We start from the raw sequence: 26,318 nt of genomic DNA, 5'->3' as shown, positions 1-26,318 counted from the left end.
TATAAATCACTATTGCATTGTGATAATGTTAGTTGTAATGCATTCGAGATAATGCATTCGCTGTAATGTATTCGCTCTAATACATTTGCTATGATACATTCGCGATAATACATTCGCTGTAATGCATTCGCTATAATGTTTTCGCGGTAATGCATTCGCTATAATGCATTCGCGCTAATATATTCGCTATAATACATTCGCTATGATGCACTCGCGATAATGCATTCGCGGTATTACATTCGCTGTAATGCATTCGCTATAATGTTTTCGCGGTAATGCATTCGCGCTAATATATTCGCTATAATACATTCGCTGTAATGCATTTGCTATAATATTTTCGCGGTAATGCATTCGCTATAATGCATTCGCTATAATGCATTCGCGCTAATATATTCGCTATGATACATTCGCTATAATACATTCGCGGTAATGCATTCGCTATAATATCTTTTCGCGGTAATCGACATTCGCGATAATGCATTCGCGATAATACATTTCGCGGTAAAAGTTTCGCGGTATTGACGTGATACGCAAAATATTACCTATAAAAAGTTAATAATTAACTTAACTAAAAAAATCTTAACTACTTGAAGAGTTAAACAATAGGATACAATTAATAAAATTAATATCGAAATAACACAACAGTACATAACACTTTTTATTTTAAACTCAACAGTAACCCCCTTTACAATTTTTCCCTATCACTGTTAATAACCACGGTACTCTACCGAATTTCCAAAAAATATTATTCCACAGAACCCCTGTGACCTTCACAATAACCACGTACTCTACCGAATTTCCCCAAAAAATATTTCACAGAACCCCTGTGACATCAAAATAATATACAATTCAATACCACAGTTAACCCACTGTGCCCTTAACAAATGTTAAGTTTTTCCTTTTTACTTTTTTTACCTAAAAATAAATAAATAAAAATATAAAATAAAACTTAATTTTTATGTCACGGCATCAACTATTGCAGTTATGCCGCTACAATGAATTTCTCCTCATTATGAATCTTCGTTCTTAGTATAAATTCCCCCAAAATTTAGTAACTTACAAAAATTCTTTTCCAAAAATAAAAAAAACTGACTCATTCTGAGTCCATTTCAAAGTCAAATAATAACGCCTAGGTTACAAACTAAATTAATCCGCGAGGAAAAAAACAATGACTTTACAAATAATTTAAATATGTATTAATTCAAAAATAACTAAAAAAAAACTCCCATCACGACATTAAGTTTTTTGGACATCCATAATTTCCTTAGCCAAAATATTATATGCTTGCTTTCCAATTATGCGCCTCAGTGCCATAGCTGCAGATCTTCTCTTGAGAGTTAATGGGTCCAGCCAATGGGCAGAAACTCCAATAAAAACCCTAGTAAAACATTATAAAATTAAAGTAAATATATAATACCTTAGCTGACCACTCCAACAATCAGTAGTGGTGTATACATATGAAACTTCAGACATATCTCTTCTAAGATTTGTCGTCATATCTGTAAAGGCAATAGATATTTTGTTGCCCAGTGTTTAACGACATAAAATTTGTATAGTTAGAGAAAATGTTTTATCATTTTCTCAAATGAAATATCATCAACCAGTCACAGTGGTTGGAAGGTTTCAATAATAAATACATTATAATCTTGTCAGCTGTGATATTGCTGGCATGTTTAGATTATAAACTTAATTTTATTTGTTTAGATTTGCAACCACTTTGATTTTGCAGAAATTTATCTGTTTTTGTAGAGAATTAATTTATGTGTTTAAATTTCATTTTTAAATTCGCTATGCTTTCTCATTATAAAAAAAATATAGTATGTATTAATAAATATGTTGACATTAAGATTATTAAATAAAAATTTTTTAAAGAATTAATTACTTCTAAATGCTTTTTGAGATTTGAACTAACTTTTGAAGAAGATATGTTTTTCTTACATAAAATGCACATTGCAGTTAACATTGCATAGTTACTTCCATACATTTCATATAAAGTAAAATACTAACGTAGCTTATGAAAAGGTAAAAGATTATTATTTATGTCTGTCACACCAATAGTAGGTGAATTATCTTCATCTATAATGGATATTATTAAAATCTAGAATTAATTTATCTTCTATAATATATATATAAAAGTCTTGTCAAACTGTGACAGTCACACTTTCACAATTTATAATATATATTTAAAAAATCGTTAATTTTGAAAAGTGTCTGTGGCCTAATCGGCAAGAGCGTCGCTCACAAATCTGATGGATCTAGGAATCCGAGTAAAGATTTTTTTTTCTTAAGTTGGTAAAATTAATCAAATAGAAGATATGATTCAAAGTTTGTAGCTACTTTAAAATTCAATAATTAAATAGGTATTCTTATATTTTAAAATTTTTAATATTCTTTTAAAAAATATTCATCCAATAAAAATCACCATAGAATCATATCATATCAAACATTCATTCATCTTTCATTATAAAACCATTACATCTTATACATCATCATATATATACTAGAACTAACTGATATATTATAATATTCTTATAAAATCTTATATTAATATCAATTTTACACTATACAATTTTACACTATACAATTTTACATAATTAATACATATATATTAAATAAGTTTTTTAAGGAATTTAAGAATATCACATAGGTAATAATGGAAGTTAAATTTTAATTTAATTATTATTTAATTATATTTTTAGATAACTGCACAAGATACCATTCAACAAAAAGATACTAAAAATCAACAATCAAATTGTAGTAGTACTGAAAATCAGGAGCAATATATTATTGCTTCAACATCCTTAACAGTAAATTTTTATAATTTTTTAATTTTTTACAAGACTTATATAATTTCTTATTTTGATTATATTTTTTAATGTTATGATTTATTTCTAAAAAACCATTTCATGGAAAATTTAAAAATTGTTGCCATGAAGGCCCTGTTTTATTGCCTTCTCTACATTTTACTTAATTAATACATATATATTAAATAAGTTAAGGTCTCATAGGCAATAGAAGTTAAATTATTTACATTAAATTTATATAGTCTTTTTATTTTTTATTATATTGTTGTGATGTCCAAATTGATCGCTATCTATTAACTAAAATATTGATTTTTTTTTATTCTTTATATTAAATTAACTTTAACCTCGCTGACTCGTTTTATAAGATTAACTCAATAATTCGATATAAATTACTTGATAGATTTTGTAAACTATATAAGCGTAGAAATTTATTGTACTTTCCAGTTAAAATATTTTATATATATTTTAGTTAAATCATGTCTAACTCCCTGCAACCTTAACATGGTAGCAGTGGCTATCTTTGTAAATTTGCAAATTAAAATTTTATTAAAATATAATTTCATATTTCTAAAAATAAAATAATTAAATTATATAAAAAAAGAAACAAGAATAAATTATTTTTCAATTAATTAAATATGATGGAAGATAAAAAAATTAATGTTTCTAATGATACTATATCATATAAATGCAAATTTCCTAAATATATAGGAAACATCGATACATATTTAACCAAAATTGAACTTATTTTTTAAAAAAATAACAGCACAGATGACGATAACGCCACAACCTTACTTCATAATTTACCAGATGACATATTTTCAAAATTACAATCAATATGCACTGAATCCGATCTCAAAAAATTGTCGATATTCATCAACAAACTTAGATTATTACAGCCTTCCAAGATTCGAAACAATAAAATTAGCGAATTCAATGCAGCAGTTCAAAAAGAGAGAGAGTTTTTTAGATTTGGTTACCCGTATTTGTCAACTCAATATGGACTGCACCTTTATCGGCTACGACAGGGTTTTATAAAAAATAAAGGTATCAAGCTCATCTAAGGAAATTAAATTCAGAATTAAAGATTTACTCATTTTAGATGACATTATAAAGGTAGGCAAAGAATTAGACGAAACTGACATCGAAACATCTATACATAAGATTGTTATCAAAGAAAATACACACTCTGATCTAAAACATTTGGAGGGAGTAAGACAAGATAAGAAAGTTTACTAACAAAAACCAACTAATACTAGATATGACGATACCCAGATGATGCCATATACTGAGAGCAACAGAAATTATGATAATAATTACAGACATACAACCATGGCAGACTCGACAATATTATGGCAACCAAAGATTCAACAACCAAAATAACTATCATTTTCCAAGACGAAATTATGATAGATTTTATGATCAAAATAGATGGGAAACTTCTTATATTCCTTTCAATAATCACGACAGTTATTGAATCGGAAAACTAGTTTCCTTCAGTTAAAATTTAGACCCTTAAAAGGGCCGTTGGGTATTCATTGGTTTTAAAATAGACATTGGGTATTTTTAAAAAAGTCTGTCTTGGGTAAATTAGGATATGAAGAGCCGTAGAATTCATTTTTTTTTCTGAACTACAAATGTTTTTTAATGAATATGCCTCTGGTCAAATGTAGTTATTAATTTTGTTTAGATTAAATGACTTACATAATTATTTTGCACACCTGTGGCTTTAAATAATTTTTATTGTATAAATTAAATATAAAAACTGAAGTGGGACTCAAACAAATTTCAAATTATAAAAAGTTAATAATTTTTATTAAATTAGTAAATATGTAATGTATACATTACATAAAACGGTACTCGAAATATTATTGCATATACATAATATTTTATTCACCATTCTATAAATGTTATTTACAGATATAGGAAAAAGTTATGAACACCATCTCCATCTAGAGTATTTCCACTTTCTAGAACACCTTCTCCATCTAGAGTATTTCCTCTATCTAGAACATCTTCTCCGTCTATTGTATTTAAACCTACTAATTTTGTATGGAGAGTTAAAAAATCCAATTGAAGCTCAATCTAAAAATTTTGCCGAATATTTATATATACCACTTTCTCCGTCCAATCAGCTTCCGACATCTATAGCACTTTATCCTTCTAAAATAGCCTTAGACATTAAAGCTACCCCTATTGAAGAAAGTTAGGTTTTAATAATTTTGGTAATATTTAAAAACTGATGAATTAATGCCTCTATTTTTACATCTTATAAAAGTATTGAATTTAATACCCAATGGGGTAAAAAATAATAAAGTTTTTGTAATTAATAATAAATTTAAAATATTAAAAAATATTAGCGAAAAATCAGTCTTGGATCGAATATAATTTATTTTTTAAAGAAAAGCAAATTAAAAATCATAATATTTTAGAATTACTTGAGCCTCAACCAAATATTGACAATATTGTAATTCTTCATCGTTATTATAATGCGTTAAGAAATTGTGAAAAATATAAGAGAAGGATTTCTTATTTGGTTATAATTCAAAAGGTAATGACGGAAACTGAAATTTTTTTCATTTTATGTTTATATGAGTAAGTTTACATAAAATGAGTCAAAAATTAAAAATATTTTTAAAATCCCATAAATCTAAAAAAAATTGACTAAACTGAGAATTGACATCATAACTCAAAAAATAATGATGGAAACTTAAAATTTTTTCATTTTATGTTTATATGAGTAGGTTTACACAAAATGAGTCAAAAAAATAAAATATTTTTAAAATCCCAAAAATCTAAAAAAAATTGACTAAACTGAGAATTGACATCATAACTCAAAAAATAATGATGGAAACTTGAAATTTTTTTCATTTTATGTTTATATAAAGTTTACACAAAATGAATCAAAAAATAAAATATTTTTAAAATCCCAAATATCTAAAAAAATTTGACTAAACTGAGAATTGACATCATAACTCAAAAAATAATAATGGAAACTTAAAATGTTTTTCATTTTATGTTTATATGAGTAGGTTTACATAAAATGATTCAAAAAAATAAAATATTTTTAAAATCCCAAAAATCTAAAAAAATTTGACTAAACTGAGAATTGACATCATATCAAAATATAATGATAGAAACTTGAAATTTTTTTCATTTTATGTTTATATGAGTAAGTTTATATAAAATGAGTCAAAAATATAAAATATTTTTAAAATCCCAAAAATCTAAAAAAAATTGATTAAACTGAGATTTGACATCATAACTCAAAAAATAATGATGGAAACTTGAAATTTTTTTCATTTTATGTTTATATGAGTAAGTTTACATAAAATGAGTCATAAAAATAAAATATTTTTAAAATCCCAAAAATCTAAAAAAAATTGACTAAACTGAGAATTGACATCATAACTCAAAAAATAATGATGGAAACTTAAAATTTTTTCCATTTTATGATTATATAGTTTGTACCAAATAAATTAATCCAAAGTAAAGAATTATGCTCTTATAATTCATATTTTTTTTTAATTAAAAACTAAATTTTAAATATATTACGCCTTCTAACGGAAATATATTTATGATTTTTAGAATTTATTATGTATGTTATATTTTCTATGTAACATATCTGTTCTATACACAGGGTTGGGCAAATTTTCAGAAAATTGTATTCGGATACAGATACTTAAAAATTTTTTTTTTAAGATCAAGATACTTTAGAAAAATTCCAATAAGATATAAGATACAAGAAACTTGTATTTTTTTTAAAAAAAAGTTTCTAAGATACAAGATACTTTTTTAAAAAACTTTAAATAGTCAAAATCAAAATGTATAAAGCTTTATTTTCTTATCTATAATATAAATTTATAAAAAAATATTTAAAATAAATTGTAGAAATTAACAAATTTATTATAAAAGATAATGCGATATTCCATTTAATAATTATATAATTAGTAAATAATAATAAATCAGCATCATATATCAGCATTATTTTTTAATATTATTAATTTTTCAAATGATTTATCGTTCAATCTTTGACGATTTGGTCTATTAATTATATTAGCAAAGCTAAATAATCTTTCAACGGGGGCTGAGGAGGGTAATTGTGTTATATTTAATAAATATTTCTTTTATATATTTATAACTATTTAACATATTTATACTCCGCCTGTCATCTTTCATATAATTTAGGACCTCTATTTCAATATCATTTATTGAATTATTAGAATTGGATGTGGTACTTTTAAGGCAAAAGTAATCATCATCTTCATCAATTGAAGATTTTGTTGAAGTATTAATTTCAATATTATGTTTAAAAACAATTAAAACTTGTAATAACAAATCCTGAAGGTATTTTTTTTCTTTTTCACCATCAATCCAACGATTTTTAAAATAGGGATGAGAAATAGTTGCCAAAAATGCACTATTGTTATCAAAATCATATATATTTTTAAATCTTTTATTTAAATAATTTTCTATGGCAATAGCTAATGGTTTGCAAAATTGTAGATTGGTTTGAATTAAATTTGTAATTTTTTTTAACGACATTTAAAATTGGAGCTGATTCTCCATAAAAGCAGTTGATTTCACTCTGTATTTTGTCAATCGCTATAGCCAATGGGGCCATTATATTGCAATATTCTTCTAAATATTGAATTTCAATATCTCTTAATTTAGGAAATTCTAATTTTTGACAAAATTTAGGAAGTTCGCCTTTAAATTTTAATAAACTATGAAGACTATCATACAAAATATTCCATCTAGTGCAACAAGGTGTAACTAATTGTTTTCCTAAAACTGCTTTGATAAGCTCTGCAGTTTTAGGCCTATTATTTGCATTCCAAAGCTTAGTACATTTAGCTATTGCAGGATGATGAATTTTAGAAATGTTAGGAGAATCCTTAATAGCTCTCTCGACATCTGTTGTGGCAATTAGATCGTATGGCACAAACAACGAATGTGTTGAGGCAATGTTATTGAGGCTTCTTTAAACCCTTAAATAAATAAATAAATAATTTTATTTGAGTAAAATTTTTTACTAAATTTACATTATCATAATAAATTTTAAAGAAGTATTAAATAATACTTTCAATGATTTCGAATTCTATACATACATCATCATTGATGTCAAAGTAATTCTCTACAGCTTCCATAGAATATCCAAACTCCTTGAAAGCTTTCATAAAGTTAGAGCCGTTATCTGTAACAGTTGCTATAACTTTTTCGTCAATACCAAAGTCACGATGAATTTCCTTATTATGATCATCTTGAAGTACTTCAAAAAATTTGCCATTAAGTATGCTTAGTTTAAATTTATTGTTATAATTTTCGGTTGAAGAATCATCTGAAGACGAAGATAAACATATTATTCTATTTTCTTCTTCCATAATTTTAAAATAGACAGATATAAAACGATTCAAATATGGTAGTTCTAATTGTTAGCAAATTGCTATATGACGACCAACGTCATATATCAAAGATTATCTTAAAATATCTAAATTTTGATTAAATTTTTCATTTAAATCTTAAAACAATATCATTTTAAATTTTAATAACCAATATAAATTTTTTTAAATTATCTGTGTCTTTTTGAATACAAAGTTGGTTAAGATACAAATACTTTTAAATAATATGTATCTTAGATACTGGATACAAGATACTTTCCAAAATTTTAAAAAAGATACAAGTATCCGCGATACTGCCCAACCCTGTCTATACATATTTTAAATTTATGAACTACAATTTCTTCTTTATTCTATTTTATTTATTTAGAAAAAATTAATTATGGATAAATTTGATTCATAATAAAAACATTTTATTTATATTTTTAAAATAAAATTGATAGGCTAAAAAATAAAAATAAATTTTACCTGTCAATTCTCAGTTTACCTGTCAATTCTCAATTTACCTGTCAATTCTCAGTTTAGTTACACCGCTCTTTGTTTATGTATTGCTGTTAGTATTCCAATTTAGCAAAAAAAAGATTTGAAACGTTTATGATTCGAGCTAATTGGTAATTTTATCATGTAAGAAACCTGATATACTTTAATTATAGGTATAGTAGGCACGAAAACCTAGTGCATAAGGGTAAAGATATCATGGCATTAATTCATGAATTGTCAAATTTTAAATATAATGGCTCTAATAAAGCTAAGGTCTGTTATCCAAGTTATAGATGATTTAAATATTAAATATATTTAAGATATCATCAAAAATCCGAATAAGCTTGCAGTATTATACTAATGAAATATCAAATCTCAAAGCTGAAGCAACTTTTCTTTACAAAACGAATGGAATGTTAAATTTTAATATTTAATTACATGATTTTTTAATCTTTACTGGGGATCCCTCTGTGGGAAATTTGGCCCAGAATAAAATCCCATTTATAAGTTAAAATTTGGGGAACATTTTTTAGGGTTTTAATGCTCCTTTAACCCCTCCCCCATTAATACACCACTGATTAGGTGAAATTATGCTTTTATCATATTATTGATATCTAGACTGTAGACCTTCATAAGCCTTAATTTTTTATCAGGTTCATTCCAGGCCCATAGTAACAAAAATTTTAGGTCCTAGCCTTTCCCATATTTAAATTCTAAAGCCTGGCCTTAGCCCATAATGAGTTTTAAAAAATTTTCCCAAGCCAATATCTAAAAATTTTATTTATTGAATACAAACAATTTTTCAGTATATTTAGGCAATCATTTTGTTTGCAATACTAAAATTTATTATTAGAAGAAAAATACAACATTTTTAAGTAGTAATTGTTATAAATAAGCTAAATTTAAATTTGAAAAAATTAGACACAAGGCTGACATGTAGGTCACTGAAGACAAAAGGAAGGAGGTTTGGGGTTAACCCCCCCACCCCCACTTTCGTGAAAAATATTAAGGCTATGCCAATCCACAAATTTCTAATTGACAATATTTTTCAATATACATCCAATCCTGGCCAATATTTATGGTGAATTTTATTTACTACCTGTAATAAAAAAAATGAGTATTTTCTATGCAAAAAGGGAAACTATAATTGTAAACGATGCCCTAAACAAGAAACATTTTTAAATGTACTGTTTCTCATGATCAAGGCGATATTTGCTGCATTATGACCACTAATTATTAATTGTATTTTTTTTTTATTTCCCAAAAATTGTTGACTGAATATATGATTAGATATTTTTAAATCCTTTTCTTGTTACTAATTATGTAACAAAAATAACATTTTTTATCTATTATAAAATAATTAGATTTCTTTTAAACATTACAAATTTTAATCTTTTTATTCATTGATTATTATTCGAATTTCTTTTATTTCTGTAAAATCATTTCCAAAATGTCTTCCATTTAGAAAGTGCATAAAAAATTATATAAATAAATAATCCTTATTTCTTAATATTTTCACATCTTAAAAAAATAATGCTTATATATAAATATTAAAAAAAAATATTCCTTGGACGCCTTCCAAATGTGTTATAATTTGGATGGGACACACCCAATCTTGGAAGTGACCCTTTCTTTTATGAGATGGATTTTTGACTTTTTTATTTCCAACTCCCAAAGTCGGACTCGAACTCAATAAAAAATTAAAAATTTGAGCTACTAAAAAATAAATTAGAAATGACTTTTTAGTTTCTTTTATAAAATTAAAATAATATTCTCCATGATTAAGACAATGCAATTATTAGAAATAGAAATTTCTACCGGGCTCTGGCCTGAAATAAAAATTCAGGGGCTCTGGCTTAAAAAATAATAAAAGGAAGAAAAAAGTGTATTTAAAGAGGTCTATTTGAGGGTAAAAAATTATTCATTGTTAAGTTTTCATTTACCAAACCCAATTTACCTTATTTGGTTATCATTTTTTTCAAAGATGACTCAAGTCTATTTAATTACTTTTTCTCCTGCTACTAAATTATAAATAATCAAGGCTACAGTCAGAGATTCAATAAGCACATTTATACATTTCTAAGTCTCATGTTTTAAAATGTGATAAAAAGTTAATTTATCATATATTACGGAATTCAATATTGTTATATGATTCAATGCTCACTTATAGTGTTGTTAAAAAGTAGAGTTCACCCGACTCTGACTCAGAGTCTAAGTCGTTAGTCGAATTAGTCGACTCACTGAAGTCGTGAACTCGAGTCGATATCTCAAGACGACTCGAGATATGAACTCAAGTCGATATCTCAAGACGACTTGAGATATGAACTCAGGTCGACTTGTCGTGAAGTCAAGTCGACTCAAGTCGTGAACTCAAGTTGACTATTGTGAACTCCAGTCAACTCGAGTCATGAACTCAAGTCGACTTGGAAAACATGAGTTTTCCACTTGAGTCGTGAACTTAAGCCGACTAGAGGACGAATATTTCGAATAGGTGTATAATATTTTTTTTACAATTAATTTTTGGTTTTCATGCAAAAATTTTAAGCAAAATTTGAATTGATAAGAATTTAAAATCTTCTTTTTTAATAAATTTTTTGTGAATTATTAATCTTTTAGTTGAAATCTTTTATAGGTTTATTTTTATCATTTTTGTAAAATTATCTATTTTTTTAGTATATTAAAAGAACTAGTGTTGTTAAACGGCTCATTTTGAGCCGATTTTTTAAAACGGCTAACTCAATATTTTAGCCAGGAAAATACTGCCTAAGCCTCGAGATTTCGATAATATATGCCTAGACCTTTGTTCCTTCTATGAGCAAAATCTTGAGGCTTGCGTAATATTTTTCTGGACGAAATATTGAGTTAGCCGTTTTTAAAAATCGGCTCAAAACGGGCCATTTAACAACACTAAAATGAACTAGTTTAAATAATTTATATCAAATTTTTATATGTTATTTTACATGATCGTCTTATAATATTTTAATGTGACAATTGTCATGTTATTTTTTTAACATTTTTGTAATTTTTGGCACAAAAGGGTAAAAATATAATTTATATAATGAATATGTTAAATTATAAATTCAATGATGATGTTCCTTTGTAAAAATGACAAATATCATAATCTATATTTTAAAACATAGTAGTTTATTTTTGACGCTAATGGGTAAAAATATAGATTGTAAATAAAATTAAAATTTCAGTGAAGATTTTTCCTAGATAAGTGACAATTGTCATAATCGTTATTTCTAAAGTTTTTTTGAAATTTTTTGACGCAAATAAGTAAAAATAAGGCTGTAAATCAGTGAAGATGTACCATAGATATGTGACAATTGTTATTTTAAAGTTTTTTTGAATTTTTTAAAGCAAATGGGTAAAAATATATATTGTAAACATGTTAAATCAAAATTTCAGTGAAGATATACCATAGAAAAGTGACAATTGTCATAATCGTTATTTTTAAAGTTTTTTGAATTTTTGGACGTAAATAGGTGAAAATATAGAATGTAAATATGTTAAATTATAATTTCAATGAAGAAGTACACTAGATAAGTGACAATTGTCATAATCGTTATTTCTAAAGTTTTTTGACGCACATAGGTAAAAATATAGATTGTTTGTCTATTTTCATCAGACAATCTTGTTTAAATTGCGGCTAAACAATTTTTCTATAATAAAATTAATATTGATGTTAAACACAAAAAATAAGTATATAAATATTTGGAGCTATAAATTAAATTTCCTACACTTATATACAACCTAGATTATTTTCTGCTAATACAATATTTTTTATACCTTATTTTTATATTTATTTCTTCATAAACGTATTAAATATGATATATTATATTTACTAACCACCAACGAATAAAATTATATCTATCAATTATATAATTTATTTTTCATCGCATATATTCATTATTGATATATGCAAAAATAAAAAAAATTTCATTTTATTAATATTCTACTATAATAAAATATAATTATAAAATTTAAAAAGAGTTATAAATTTGCAACTTAGACATTTTAATAAAATTATAGAAATAATGAATATATCCACTCCCCACATGTCATTAATTACCTCTTTCCTGGCATTTAGACATAGACACCATCTGAGTTTATTGGGGGGGGGGCTAATATAACATGGTGCTATATAATTGCTGAATGTACTCATGTAGTTTTTATATATTGCACATTTTATCAACATTTTTTACTTGCCGCATTTTTAATATCACTATCATGATGATTTTTGGAAGCCTTGTCTAGAATTTTCTTCATCTTTGCCATAAATAAAACTCCGGTTCCAATCCAAAGTTATTTTATGGAATGGCTTTAAAAAAAGTTCAACTTCATTTAAAAATTTTGCCTCATTATCGTTTATATCGAAAGGCTCTGCTATACATTTTTTTCCTATCTGTTTAATTTCTTCAAAATTCTATATTCATAAATATTATTATGCAATGTTTTTTATCTCAAAAAGGTTCAAAATTGTATATTCATTGTATATTATATAGACTTAGTTATTTCATATAAAATAATCAAAAGAAAACACAAAAGGTGCCAGCTAGGCACAAAATCAACTTAAAATAAGAAATAAATAATATAAGCCTTCTTGCTAAATTTAGGGGTACTTTGGAATAAAAAAATAAGCTTATATTTTTTTTAATGTTGTACCAATATGGGATTGATATTTATCGCGGCTAGTGGGAGAGACTGAATATAATGTAATACATAAAAATTATTAAATTCGGTAATCTTACGGATGTTACCCTCAAAATAATCACTAGTCGGAGATCGTAACCAGATTAATTCGAATATCCTTTTTTTTTATCTTCAAGAATGATTTTCTTTAATTTAAAATTTTTTCATTTTATTCATCTTTTAATATTCCAAAATTATAATATTGTAAAAATTCATCAAAAAAAATAAGTAATCAAAAATTATATGTTTCTTTTTCAACTATAATAAAAAATATTTATATTCATAGACATTTTCAAATTAATTATATTTATTTGTATACAACAAAATTAATAAAAATCTATATAAATTTGAATACCACAAAATTAATAATGGCTCATTTATATATATATTTGCATACAACACCTCCACCCTTTAAGATTAGCTTTCCAAGGCTTCCTTCGTTAGTGCCCCACCTTCTCGCACTTCCAATGAACCGTTCATTGAGGACGTTGTTGTCGTCGGACAAAACCTTAATTTATGCATTCCTCCGCATGCCCAACATGCTAATCGATTCTTCCGAACCCAATATGGCTCCATTCGTCGTTCTATCCTTTGTCTTCTGGGTATTTCCTGCAGTAACTCTCCGTATCTTTGTTGCGCACCCTTGCCGCTTCGATCCATCTGTTTGATTGGGCCGATCCATCTGCTTCCCTGATTTCCATCTTGATAATCTTGTTTCCTACTCTGACATATGATGCCATCTATAAAATTAATATAAAAATATATATCTTTCATAATCTTCTAATAATCTACTATTCACCTGATAATTTCTTCACCGTTTAAACCCTCATAATTAGGTCTATCATTAAATTTATTTCCTCGAGAATGATTATTCTCCTCATTGATCTCTTGAAATTATGATTCTCCTAATTATGTCTATCATCAATTTTCTTTCATCTAACGATATGATTCTCAAATTAGGTCTATCATCAATTTATCTTTTACTTGTATCCCCTGATAAATTATGATTCTCATCATTATGTCTATCATCAATATGATTCTCATAATTATGTCTATCCTCAATTTATCTCTTTAACAATTGATTCTCATAATTAAGTATATCATCAATATGATTCCCATAATAATGTCTATCATCAATTTATTTCTTTTAATTGTATCCCCTGATAAATTATGATTCTCATCATTATGTCTATCATCAATATGATATAATTATGTCTATCATCAATTTATCTCTTTCACAATTGATTCTCATAATTAAGTATATCATCAATATGATTCTCATAATAATGTCTATCATCAATTTATTTCTTCTAATTATCTCCCATATCTTTTACTTGCCCTAAGCTTCTCAGTCTTACTTGTTTTAGGTGTCTAGTAAAAGTGCCTTCTTGCCCTTCAATCTCTACTTCTACTTTCTTTTTTCCTATATTCTTACTTATTATACCCTTCCCCCAACTTCCAACTTTAAATTTATCATCATATGTATCCTCCTTTTGCAAAAATCTAATTCCGTTCTTGTTTTTCTACCTAAAAACATCTCTGATGGTGAATTTCCTTTGCTCGTTTTCCTATTGTTATATGCTAATAATAACAGCCACCATTTTCCCTCTCCATATTTTTCTTTCTTTAGCCAGCTTTTAACAATAGCTACCATTCTCTCGGCTTGCCCATTACTTCTCGGGTAATGTGGTGGCGATACTAAATGTTTAATATTCCACCTATCACAAAATTGATTAAAAACTCTACCTTTAAATGCTGGGCCTCCATCCGAAACTAAAGTTTCCATTAATCCATATTTACCTGCAAAATCTTTTATTTTAGTCAACGCTATTTTCGTCGTTAAACCTGAAACCTGTTGACAATCTATCCATTTAGATCCAGCATCTACCATAATAAAACATCTTCTTTTTTCATATTCTAAAAAATCTACATGTATTCTTTTACATGGAATGTCCGTTTCTGGCCATTTATCTGCTTTATTCTTTGGTGGTACATTAGCCCACATGTTACATGTCTCGCAGCTTCTAGCTAATTCTTCAATTTCACTATTCATCTTGGGCCACCAAATATATTCTCTTGCTTTATTCTTCATTCTTTCTATGCCTTGATGTCCTGAATGTAATACGGCTAATGTATCTTTTCTTAACTTAATCGGTATCACTAATCGATATCCTCTCAATAAACAATTGTCTTCTATATTTAATTCATTCCTAATATTTTTAAAAGCTTTGTCTTCACCTTTCCGTTCTGCCTCTCCTTTCAAACAAGTTCTAATTCTTATTAATTCTTCATCTTTTTTGGATATTTCCTCTATTCTTTCAAACGTTATCGGTTCTTCTCTTGTATCTATCTTCAAAGCTCTTATAACTTTACTATTTAATTTTTCCTCCTCTTCTATATATTCTAAACTATTGATTACTGTATCCTTGTTTGTACTGTCTTTTTTAAACAATCTCGATAATATATCTGGTAAACAATTTTGTTTACCTGCTCTGAATCTTATCTCAAAATCGAAATTACCAACTAAAATTAATTATCTCTGTAGTCTTGGTGACATCATAAGTTCTTTATTTTCTTTTTTGAATAAATCTACCAACGGCTTATGATCCGTATATAAAATAAACCTTCTTCCAATCAGATTTTCTTTGCACTTCTCTAGCCCGAATTTCTCAGCCAGAGCCTCTCTCTCGATCGTGGAATAATTTTTCTCAGTGCTATTAAACCGTCTCGATAAAAATAAAATCGGTTTCTCAACCTTATCGGTCATCTGTAATAAAACTCCTCCTATACCTTCATTAGATGCATCAACCGCTAATATAATATCCAATTTCTCATTAAAATAATTTAAAATCGGTTTCTCTACTCTTTATCTTCAATGTTTCGAAACTTTTCTCCTGTGTTTCTCCCCATTCAAACTTTTTATTTTTCTTTAATAAATCATATAACGGTTAGGCGATTTCTGCAAAATTTTTAACAAACCGATGATAATAATTCGTTACTCCCAAGAACGCCTGTACTTCAGTCTTATTATTTGGGGCTCTCATATTCATTATCTTATCTATATTCTTTGCAATTGGAGTAATTTCATCTCCCTTTACAATATGTCCTAAATACTTTATTTTTCTTGTTCCAAAAACACTTTTTTTATTAATATTAGCTTTTAAACCATTTTCTAATATAATATCTAACACTTTAACTAACCTAGCATTGTGTTCTTCTTCTGTTCTACCAGATATCAAAACATCGTCTAAATAATACATTATTCCCTTTATTCCTTGAAATAATGCCGCCATAGTTCTTTGAAATATTGGAGCTGATACTTTCAAACCAGGTAAACGACAAAAAGCAAATAATCCTCTATGCGTTGTAATCGTTAATATCTTACTTGTTCTCTCACTTACTTTTATTTGCAAGTAAGCATTCGAAAAATCTATTTTTGAAAAAATTGTTGCTCCTCTTAAATTAACCAGCAATTGTTCTATTCTAGGTAATGGATATCTTTCGTTTATTACCCACGGGTTAACTGATACTCTATAGTCTATAAACAGTCTTAAACTGTTATCTGGTTTTATGGGAACTAACGGTGTTGCCCATACACTATGCACTATTGGTTTTATAATTCCTTCTTTTAACCATTTGTCTAATTCCTTATTTATATCTTCTCTCCACGAAAACGGCAATCTTCTTGTGCTGCAAAATTTAGGTCGATAATCTTGTTCTAATCTTATATCTACTTCAAAATCTCTAAAAGTCCCTAATTCTTCTTTAAAGACTTCCTTATATCTATTCAAAATAATCTTTATTTCTTTGTTAAAATTGTCCTCAACAACATTCAGTTCTACCATTTTATTAATTCCTTCTTGTTTATTTTCGACTGTATTTACCTCTATTGTCTTTATATCTCTTATTTCCTTATTTTCTTCTAAGTTACTTCTATATCTAATTAAAAATTCTGGTGTTCGATTTTTGAGTTTATCGAGAACTATATCTGTTTAACTCTTAAACAAGGTAAATCAGTCTTCTCTTTATCCTCACTTCTTATTATCTCATTCGTTATTTTGTTTTTCTCACGGACATTTTCAAACAAAGACCACCAATTATACTCAGGACCTATCTTTTCAATGTCATTCCAACCTAAAATAGGCTCTATCTTTAGTGTCGTAATCCATAACTTTACTTCCTTATTTATATCTAACAATTTTATCACATAAAAACCAAGAATTTTAACCATGCTACCGTCTAATTGTCTAACTTTTATTCTCTTTGCAATGAATCTTTCTTTTGGAAAATATTTATTAAAATCTTTTACACTCATTAGGCTAATCTCCGCTCTTGTATCCAATAAAAAACATATCTCTGCTTCTTCAGCCTTTATCTTGACTCTCGGACATTTATTTTTCATTAAAAAATACTCTAATTTAATCTTTCGTACATCTACACCAGTTAAACCTTTTATTCTATATATTTCAAAATTCCTACTTTCTATCTTTATATTTCTCTCTTTACCTATACTTCTATTATTATTATTCAAATTATTATTATCAACATTAACACACTCATTATCATCACCGGATTTATCAATAACATTAAAATACTTATTCTTACTTGAACTAAAATTATCACCATTAGCAAAATTATTATTACAACCTTTATCCTTAAAATTAAAATATTTATTCTTACCTGAATTAAAATTATCAACATTAGAATAAATATTATTATTACCAAATTTATCATTAAAATTAAAATATATATTCTTACCTGAATTAAAATTATCAACATTAGAAAAATTATTATCATTACAAAATTTATCATTAAAATTAAAATATTTATTCTTACCTGAAATAAAATTATCAACATTAGAATAAATATTATTATTACCAAATTTATCATTAAAATTAAAATATTTATTCTTACCTGAATTAAAATTATCAACATTAGAAAAATTATTATCATTACAAAATTTATCATTAAAATTATTTATTGCAATCTTCTTGTGTGTGTCCCTCTTGGGTACAATTATTGCACCTTACAATTGAATTGTTTACTCTGCAACTTATAGCCACATGGCCATTCTTGCCACACCTCGCGCATCTTAGATTCTTCGTTATCTCACATTGGTGCGACATGTGGCCCGGCTGACCACAACTATAGCAAATTATCTGTCTGTAATTATCCGTTCGTATGAAGTTGTTTATATTTCTTTTCTTATCTTCCTCTCTTAATATATTCTTAATATTTTCTAACTCTTTACTCTCTATCTTAACGTAAGTCGTATTTCTTCCTATAATTAAACCTAACGTGAAACTTAAAATTAGCAACAAAAATATAATTTTACTTATATTTCCAGTATTAAACTTAATAAATTTGTTTGCGTAATATACATTAAAGTGTACTCAATAACCACTTGATTAAAATAATTTTAATTAATCATAAACAATTAAATAAATATAAACATACGAATAAAACCAATACAATGATCCAAATTTTATATAACATCAATAAGAAAACCGAAATTATCAAAAATTTTATATATATTTTTTTTACCTAGTTTCAATGTATAATTAGACTGACCTTCGATCTTCTAAAGCCTGGATCAATCACTATAAGGCACCACTGTACCAATATGGGATTGATATTTATTGCTGAGGCTAGTGGGAGAGACTGAATATAATGTAATATATAAAAATTATTAAATTCGGTAATCTTACGGATGTTACTCTCAAAATAATCACTAGTCGGAGATCGTAACCAGATTAATTCTAATATCCTTTTTTTTTATCTTCAAGAATGATTTTCTTTAATTTAAAATTTTTTATTTTATTCATCTTTTAATATTATAAAAATTATAATTTCGTAAAAATTCATCAAAAAAAATAAGTAATCAAAAATTATATGTTTCTTTTTCAACTATAATCAAAAATATTTATATTCATAGACATTTTCAAATTAATTATATTTATTTGCATACAACAAAATTAATAAAAGTTTATCTATATAAATTTGAATACCACAAAATTAATAATGGCTCATTTATATATATATTTGCATACAACAAATGTAATAAATTTTAAATAAGATTAGAGAGAGACGAAGGAGGGATTAGTTATTATTTTTTAAAATAATAATTATAAAAAATATTAAATAATTAATAAATAAAATCGCAAAATTTGAATGATATATTTTATTATAATTTAAATTTAAACATTTTTCATTTCTTATTTTAGTAATCTAGTATAAATTCTTTGCTTTAGAATTTATTTTTGTATATAACTAAGACCAGGCAAATTTATAATATTTTATGTCAAATAAAAATAAGATGAACATCGTCATGTAAGTGTAAAAGTAATTTATGATTTTTTTTAAAAAACAATATTTATCTGCAGCACTTCTACCATACTGTTAAGATTAATTTGTAGTTAATGGAATCATATTGGGATAAAATTTCAAATTAACCTATTCTTTGCTAATTTTGGGTTGATTCTTTCTTTTTGATAACTTTAAATGTTATTTCTTTAGATGGCGTAGTCACCAAAGTTTCAAAAGTTATAAATCTAAAAATCCTTTTTAACACATATTTATTCATAGATATTCATCTCTAGTAGTTCTACTCAAGCCTATTTAATTATTTTTCTTTTAGAACTATACTTATATACCCTAATTTAGAATATATAATTGTTACTTAATGTCGATTAACACCAAAATTAATAGTGTTGTGAATGTTGACAAAATGCCAAAAATCTTTTAATATAATGGACAATTTCGAAATTTATTTATGTACTCGGATCAAGAAAACTTTTATACCTTAATGGATGATATGTTATTATAAATGATATTTTTCCATTATACTATAACTGAAATGTTCTCATAAAGTAGATATATTTAATTTTTTTAAAAATTTCATTATGATCGCGGAATACCAAGCTGATTCTATCATCTCAGCCTCGCCTATAGTGTTGGATTTCAGATAGTGTCTATGTCTAAATGCCTGAAAAGTAATTAATGTGTGGGGAGTGGATATATTTATTATTTCTATAATTTTATTAAAATGTCTATTGCAAATTTATAACTTTTTAAAAAATATTTTATTATTTATAGTAAAATATTAATAATGTATTATATATCACGAAAATATATTTAAATATATCTATCAATTATATAATTTATTTATCACCGCATATATTCATTATTGATATATGGATTAATAAAGAATAAATAAATATAACATTAAACTAATTAACCATGGTTCTGTCTTCTATATTTTAATCAAAATATATTATTTTTTTATGCAATTGGTTATTTTTGTTTTATGCTTTTTTTAATTTTAATAGTTCTTTTGTCTTCTATTAGAGTATACATGGCGTCATGATGATGACATTTAGAAAATATAAAATTTTATGTTGACAGCAAACCAAAAATTTTAAGTATAAAATACAATAAGATATTTGCAAAATTAATAATTTAATAAGATTTTATTCGTTAGTGATTAGTAAATATAATATATCATATTTAATACGTCTATGAAGAAATAAATATAAAAATAAGGTATAAAAAATATTGTATTAGCAGAAAATAATCTAGGTTGTATATGAGTGTACGAATTTATAGCACTAAAGTTTTCTAAAATATTATTTATTTTATTTTAAATTAATAATTTAATTTTATATAATATATTTTAAAATTTTACATTTTTTTTATCAGACTAAAAAATCAGGCTTATATAACAATTTTCATATTAATATATAAAAAAAATCAATCTACACAATTTATATAAAAAAAATCAATTTATATAAACATAAAAAAAAACAATTTAAAGGTTAGTATTAATCGGTCATATCAACATTCCACCCTTTAAAAAATGATCTCTACTCAGGTTTTTCTTGCATGTGAATCTTATCGTGCAGTCTGTCATAGTTTCGTCTTGGAAAATGATATTTATTTTGGTGCATATGATTGTTCAAGTCGTTCATAAGTCATTTTAGTCGTTGGCTTGATTCTATTACGTTGGTTTGTTAATATCGTTCTGAGTGCGCTGGCTCGTCGTCAAGCTCCGTCGTTATCATTGTCAATTTTACAAAATTGTTATTATCACCAATTGTAAAATTATCATTATTAAATTTCGGAATATATGAATAATTAGAGAATCGATCAAATTGGATGTTAGAATAATATAAGGATGATAAATCAACAAGATTGTTAGATAATATTTTTAGCGTTTTTTTTTATTTTTATATATATTTTTTAATAAAAGATGATCTCTCTCTTCAGAAATTTAAACTTTATGCCCTTATTTTTTAATTTAGAAAGTATTTTGAAATAATAATTATTCATAAGATTGTTTTTAGTAAAAAATAATTTTTTGAGTCTTAAATTTTTAGAAAAAGATCTCTTCATCACATCCTTGAGTATTATTTTAGAATGACTTTTAGATTTTATATGACTACTCTTAGTGATACTTTTAATTGTCTTCAAATATATAAGTTTCAATTTTTTTTTTTCGCATTTAGTAAGAGTTTTTTTATTTCACATTATTTTCTTTAATTTCCTTATTTTCTTTAAAGTTTATTTCCTTATTTTCTATAATCACAAATGTTTCAAATTTTATTATATAATTTATTTCTTTTAGTTTATAAGAAGGTTTTAATTTAATATTTTTTGACACTAAAAGATTTACAATTATAATGATAATTTCTTTTATAATAATGTGTTTCTTTATCTAATTTTCTATTTTTATAATAATTCTCATTAGATTTACTAAAACTTTTATTAGAACAATTTTCTTTTATTTCTGTAGCCGATTTATAATTACATAAACACTTCAATATATATAATGTTTCATCATAACTTGAATTTAACTCTCTTGGAAACACTGCTTTCATGACTAAATATAATTCATCTGGTAAATTATCTATTAAGCTTAGAGTATTCTTACTCTCATGAAATTTTAAATAATCTTCTAACTTGTCAATGGACTTTGTTTTATTATTATTGTCCCATATAGGTTTATTCATAATTTAGAGATTTATCATTAAATTTTTTAAATTATTCTTCAGTTTTTCAAATAAATCATTTCTTAGTTTTTAGAATGATATAAATATTACATTCCAGAACTTTTTTTTATCTAGTTGTCTATGTTCCAGTAGCTAAAATCATATTGTCTGTGGATTTTAGAATATTTTGTAAGTCATTATAGCCCAATTTTATTTAGTTCGTCTAATTTGATATATATACCTCATCTGGTAGTCATCTCGTAAAGGAACCTGCTTTTTCAATGTCCGAGATCTGAGTGTCCTTGAAGATGTCTTCGAATCTACTCAAAAAAAGATCGCCATTGCCTGAGTGTATTGGAAATTCAATATTTATATTAACATTATTATTGGGAATCTGTTTAATATTTATTTATTTATTTACGATTTCCTCGAATATGTAGCGGAACTGCCCCCATAAAGTTTTCTAAAATAAATGATTGTTACGAGATTATTTATTTTATTTTACATTAATAAATTTTAAAATTTTACATTTTTTTTATCAAACTAAAAAATTAGGCTTATATAACAATTTTCATATAAATATATAAAAAAAATCAATTACACAATTTATATAAAAAAAAATTAATTTATATAAACATAAAAAAAACAATTTAAAGGTTAGTATTAATCGGTCATATCAACATATTTTAATATTTATTTTTTGTGTTTTTACATCAATATTAATTTTAATATAGAAAAAATGTTTAGCCGCAATTTAAACAAGATTGTCTGATGAAAATAGACAAAAAAATAATTTTTATATTAGGATTATTTTTTCTTTCCCTATGACCGGGTAATAAAAATTCGAAATCTTAAAATAAAATTTATATGATGTCTGGTAATTTCCAGTGATATTTTAATTTAACATATTACAGTATATATTTTTACCTATTTACTTTAAAAACTTTAAAAATAACGATTATGACAATTGCTTATCTAAGGTACATATTAACTGAAATTATATTTTAAGTTATTTGGAATCTATATTATAACCTATTTGTTTCAAAAAATTTTAAGCAATTTTAAAAATATCGATTATGATACTTGTCACTTATCTAGTGTACATCTTCACTGAAATTTTAATTTAACATATTTACAATCTATATTTTTACCTATTTGCATCAAAAAAATTCATAAAACTTTAAAAATAACGATTATGACAATTGTCACACATCTACTTTATATATTCATTCAATTTTTAATTAAACGTATTTACAACACCTATGTGCGTCAAAAAATTTCAAAAATCTTTAGAAATAACGATTATGAGAATTGTCGCTTATCTATGGTACATCTTCACTGAATTTTTAATTAAATGTATTTATAATCTATATTTTTGCCTATGTGCTGCAAAAAAATTCAAAAAACTTTAGAAATAACGATTATTAAAATTGTCACATATCTATTTTACATCTTCACAGAATTTTTAATTAAACGTATTTACATTATATATTTTTACCTATGTGCGACAAAAAACTGTAGAAATAACGATTTTGACAATTGTCATTTATCTATCACTGAAATTTTAATTTAACATATTTACAATCTATAATTTTACCTATTTGCGTTAAAAAAATTCAAAAACTTTAGCAATAACGATTATGACAATTGTCACTTATCTAGGGTACATCTTCACTGAAATTTAAATTTAACATATTTACACTATATAGTTTTACCTATTTCCGTCAAAAAACCTTAAAAATAACGATTATGACAATTGTCACATATCTATTGCATCAAAAAATTTCAAAAAACTTTAGAAATAACGATTATGACAATTGTCACTTATCTATGATACATCTTAATCGAATTTTTAATTAAACGTATTTACAATCTAAATTTTTACCTATGTGCGTCAAAAAATTTCAAAAACTTTAGAAATAACGATTATGACAATTGTCACATATCTATTTTACATCTTCACAGAATTTAATTAAACGTATTTACAATCTATATTTTTACCTATGTGCGTCAAAAATTTTCAAAAAACTGTAGAAATAACGATTTTGACAATTGTCACATATCTATCACTGAAATTTTAATTTAACATATTTACAATCTATATTTTTACCTATATGCGTCAAAAAAATTCAAAAAACTTTAAATAACGATTATGCCAATTGTCACATATCTACTATTGCGTCAAAAAATTTCAAAAAACTGTAGAAATAACGATTGACAATTGTCACATATCTATCACTGAAATTTTAATTTAACATATTTACAATCTATATTTTTACCTATTTGCGTCAAAAAAATTCAAAAAACTTTAGTAATAACGATTATGACAATTGTCACTTATCTAGGGTACTTCTTCACTGAAATTTTAATTTAACATATTTACACTATATATTTTTACCTATTTTCGTCAAAAAATTCAAAAAACTTTAAAAATAACGATTATGACACTTGTCACTTATCTATGGTACAACTTCACTGAATTTTTACTTAAACCTATTTACAATCTATATTTTTACCTATATGCGTCAAAAAAATTCAATAAACTTTAAATAACGATTATGCCAATTGTCACATATCCATTGCGTCAAAAAATTTCAAAAAACTTTAGAAATAACGATGATGACAATTGTCACTTATCTAGGGTACATCTTCACTGAAATTTAAATTTAACATATTCACTATATAGTTTTACCTATTTCCGTCAAAAAACCTTAAAAATAACGATTATGACAATTGTCACATATCTATTGCATCAAAAAATTTCAAAAAACTTTAGAAATAACGATTATGACAATTGTCAATTATCATACATCTTGATCGAATTTTTAATTAAACGTATTTACAATCTAAATTTTTACCTATGTGCGTCAAAAAATTTCAAAAACTTTAGAAATAACGATTATGACAATTGTCACATATCTATTTTGCATCTTCACAGAATTTTTAATTAAACGTATTTACAATCTATATTTTTACCTATGTGCGTCAAAAAATTTCAAAAAACTATAGAAATAACGATTTTGACAATTGTCACATATCTATGATGCATCTTAATCGAATTTTTAATTTAACATATTTACACTATATATTTTTACCTATTTCCGTCAAAAAAATTCAAAAAACTTTAAAAATAACGATTATGATAATTGTCACATATCTATGGCACAACTTCACTGATTTTTTACTTAAACATATTTACAATCTATATTTTTACCTATATGCGTCAAAAAAATTCAAAAAACTATAAAAATAACAATTATGACAATTGTCACATATCTATTGCTTCAAAAAATTTCAAAAATCTTTAGAAATAACGATTATGACAATTGTCGCTTATCTATGGTACATCTTCACTGAATTTTTAATTAAATGTATTTATAATCTATATTTTTGCCTATGTGCTGCAAAAAAATTCAAAAAACTTTAGAAATAACGATTATTAAAATTGTCACATATCTATTTTACATCTTCACAGAATTTTTAATTAAACGATTTACATTATATATTTTTACCTATGTGCGACAAAAAACTGTAGAAATAACGATTTTGACAATTGTAATTTATCTATCACTGTAATTTTAATTTAACATATTTACAATTTAAATTTTTACCTATTTGCGTCAAAAAAATTTAAAAACTTTAGCAATAACGATTATGACAATTGTCACTTATCTAGGGTACATCTTCACTGAAATTTAAATTTAACATATTTACACTATATAGTTTTACCTATTTCCGTCAAAAAACCTTAAAAATAACGATTATGAAAATTGTCACATATCTATTGCATCAAAAAATTTCAAAAAACTTTAGAAATAACGATTATGACAATTGTCACTTATCTATGATACATCAAAATCGAATTTTTATTTAAACGTATTTACAATCTAAATTTTTACCTATGTGCGTCAAAAAATTTCAAAAAATAGAAATAACGATTATAACAATTGTCACAT

The 26,318-nt window shown here is 25.2% G+C and overlaps 1 protein-coding gene across 11 annotated transcripts in view; it reads left to right on the top strand.

Annotated features, from left to right (window-relative positions):
• The first annotated feature begins 8,708 nt into the window (after window positions 1-8,708).
• Window positions 8,709-26,318, top strand: part of LOC135925905 (syntaxin-8-like) — an 87,937-nt gene continuing 70,327 nt past the window's right edge. For all 11 annotated transcript variants that reach the window (XR_010571754.1, XR_010571756.1, XR_010571755.1 and 8 more), the window contains exons 1-3: window positions 8,709-8,811; window positions 8,854-8,953; window positions 9,001-9,095. Coding sequence is in view for 8 of the 11 variants with exons in the window: in XM_065461471.1 (XP_065317543.1) it covers window positions 8,795-8,811; window positions 8,854-8,953; window positions 9,001-9,095 (212 nt within the window). In the remaining 3 variants the exon portion in view is untranslated. The remainder of the gene's footprint in view (window positions 8,812-8,853; window positions 8,954-9,000; window positions 9,096-26,318) is intronic.

Source organism: Gordionus sp. m RMFG-2023, chromosome 3 (genome assembly GCF_954871325.1).
Source record: "Gordionus sp. m RMFG-2023 chromosome 3, tfGorSpeb1-WG-v2, whole genome shotgun sequence".
In the NCBI taxonomy this organism is placed as follows: domain Eukaryota; kingdom Metazoa; phylum Nematomorpha; class Gordioida; order Chordodea; family Parachordodidae; genus Gordionus; species Gordionus sp. m RMFG-2023.
The sequence above is the reverse complement of the archived record's forward strand: the minus strand, read 5'-3'. Positions and strand labels throughout refer to the sequence as shown.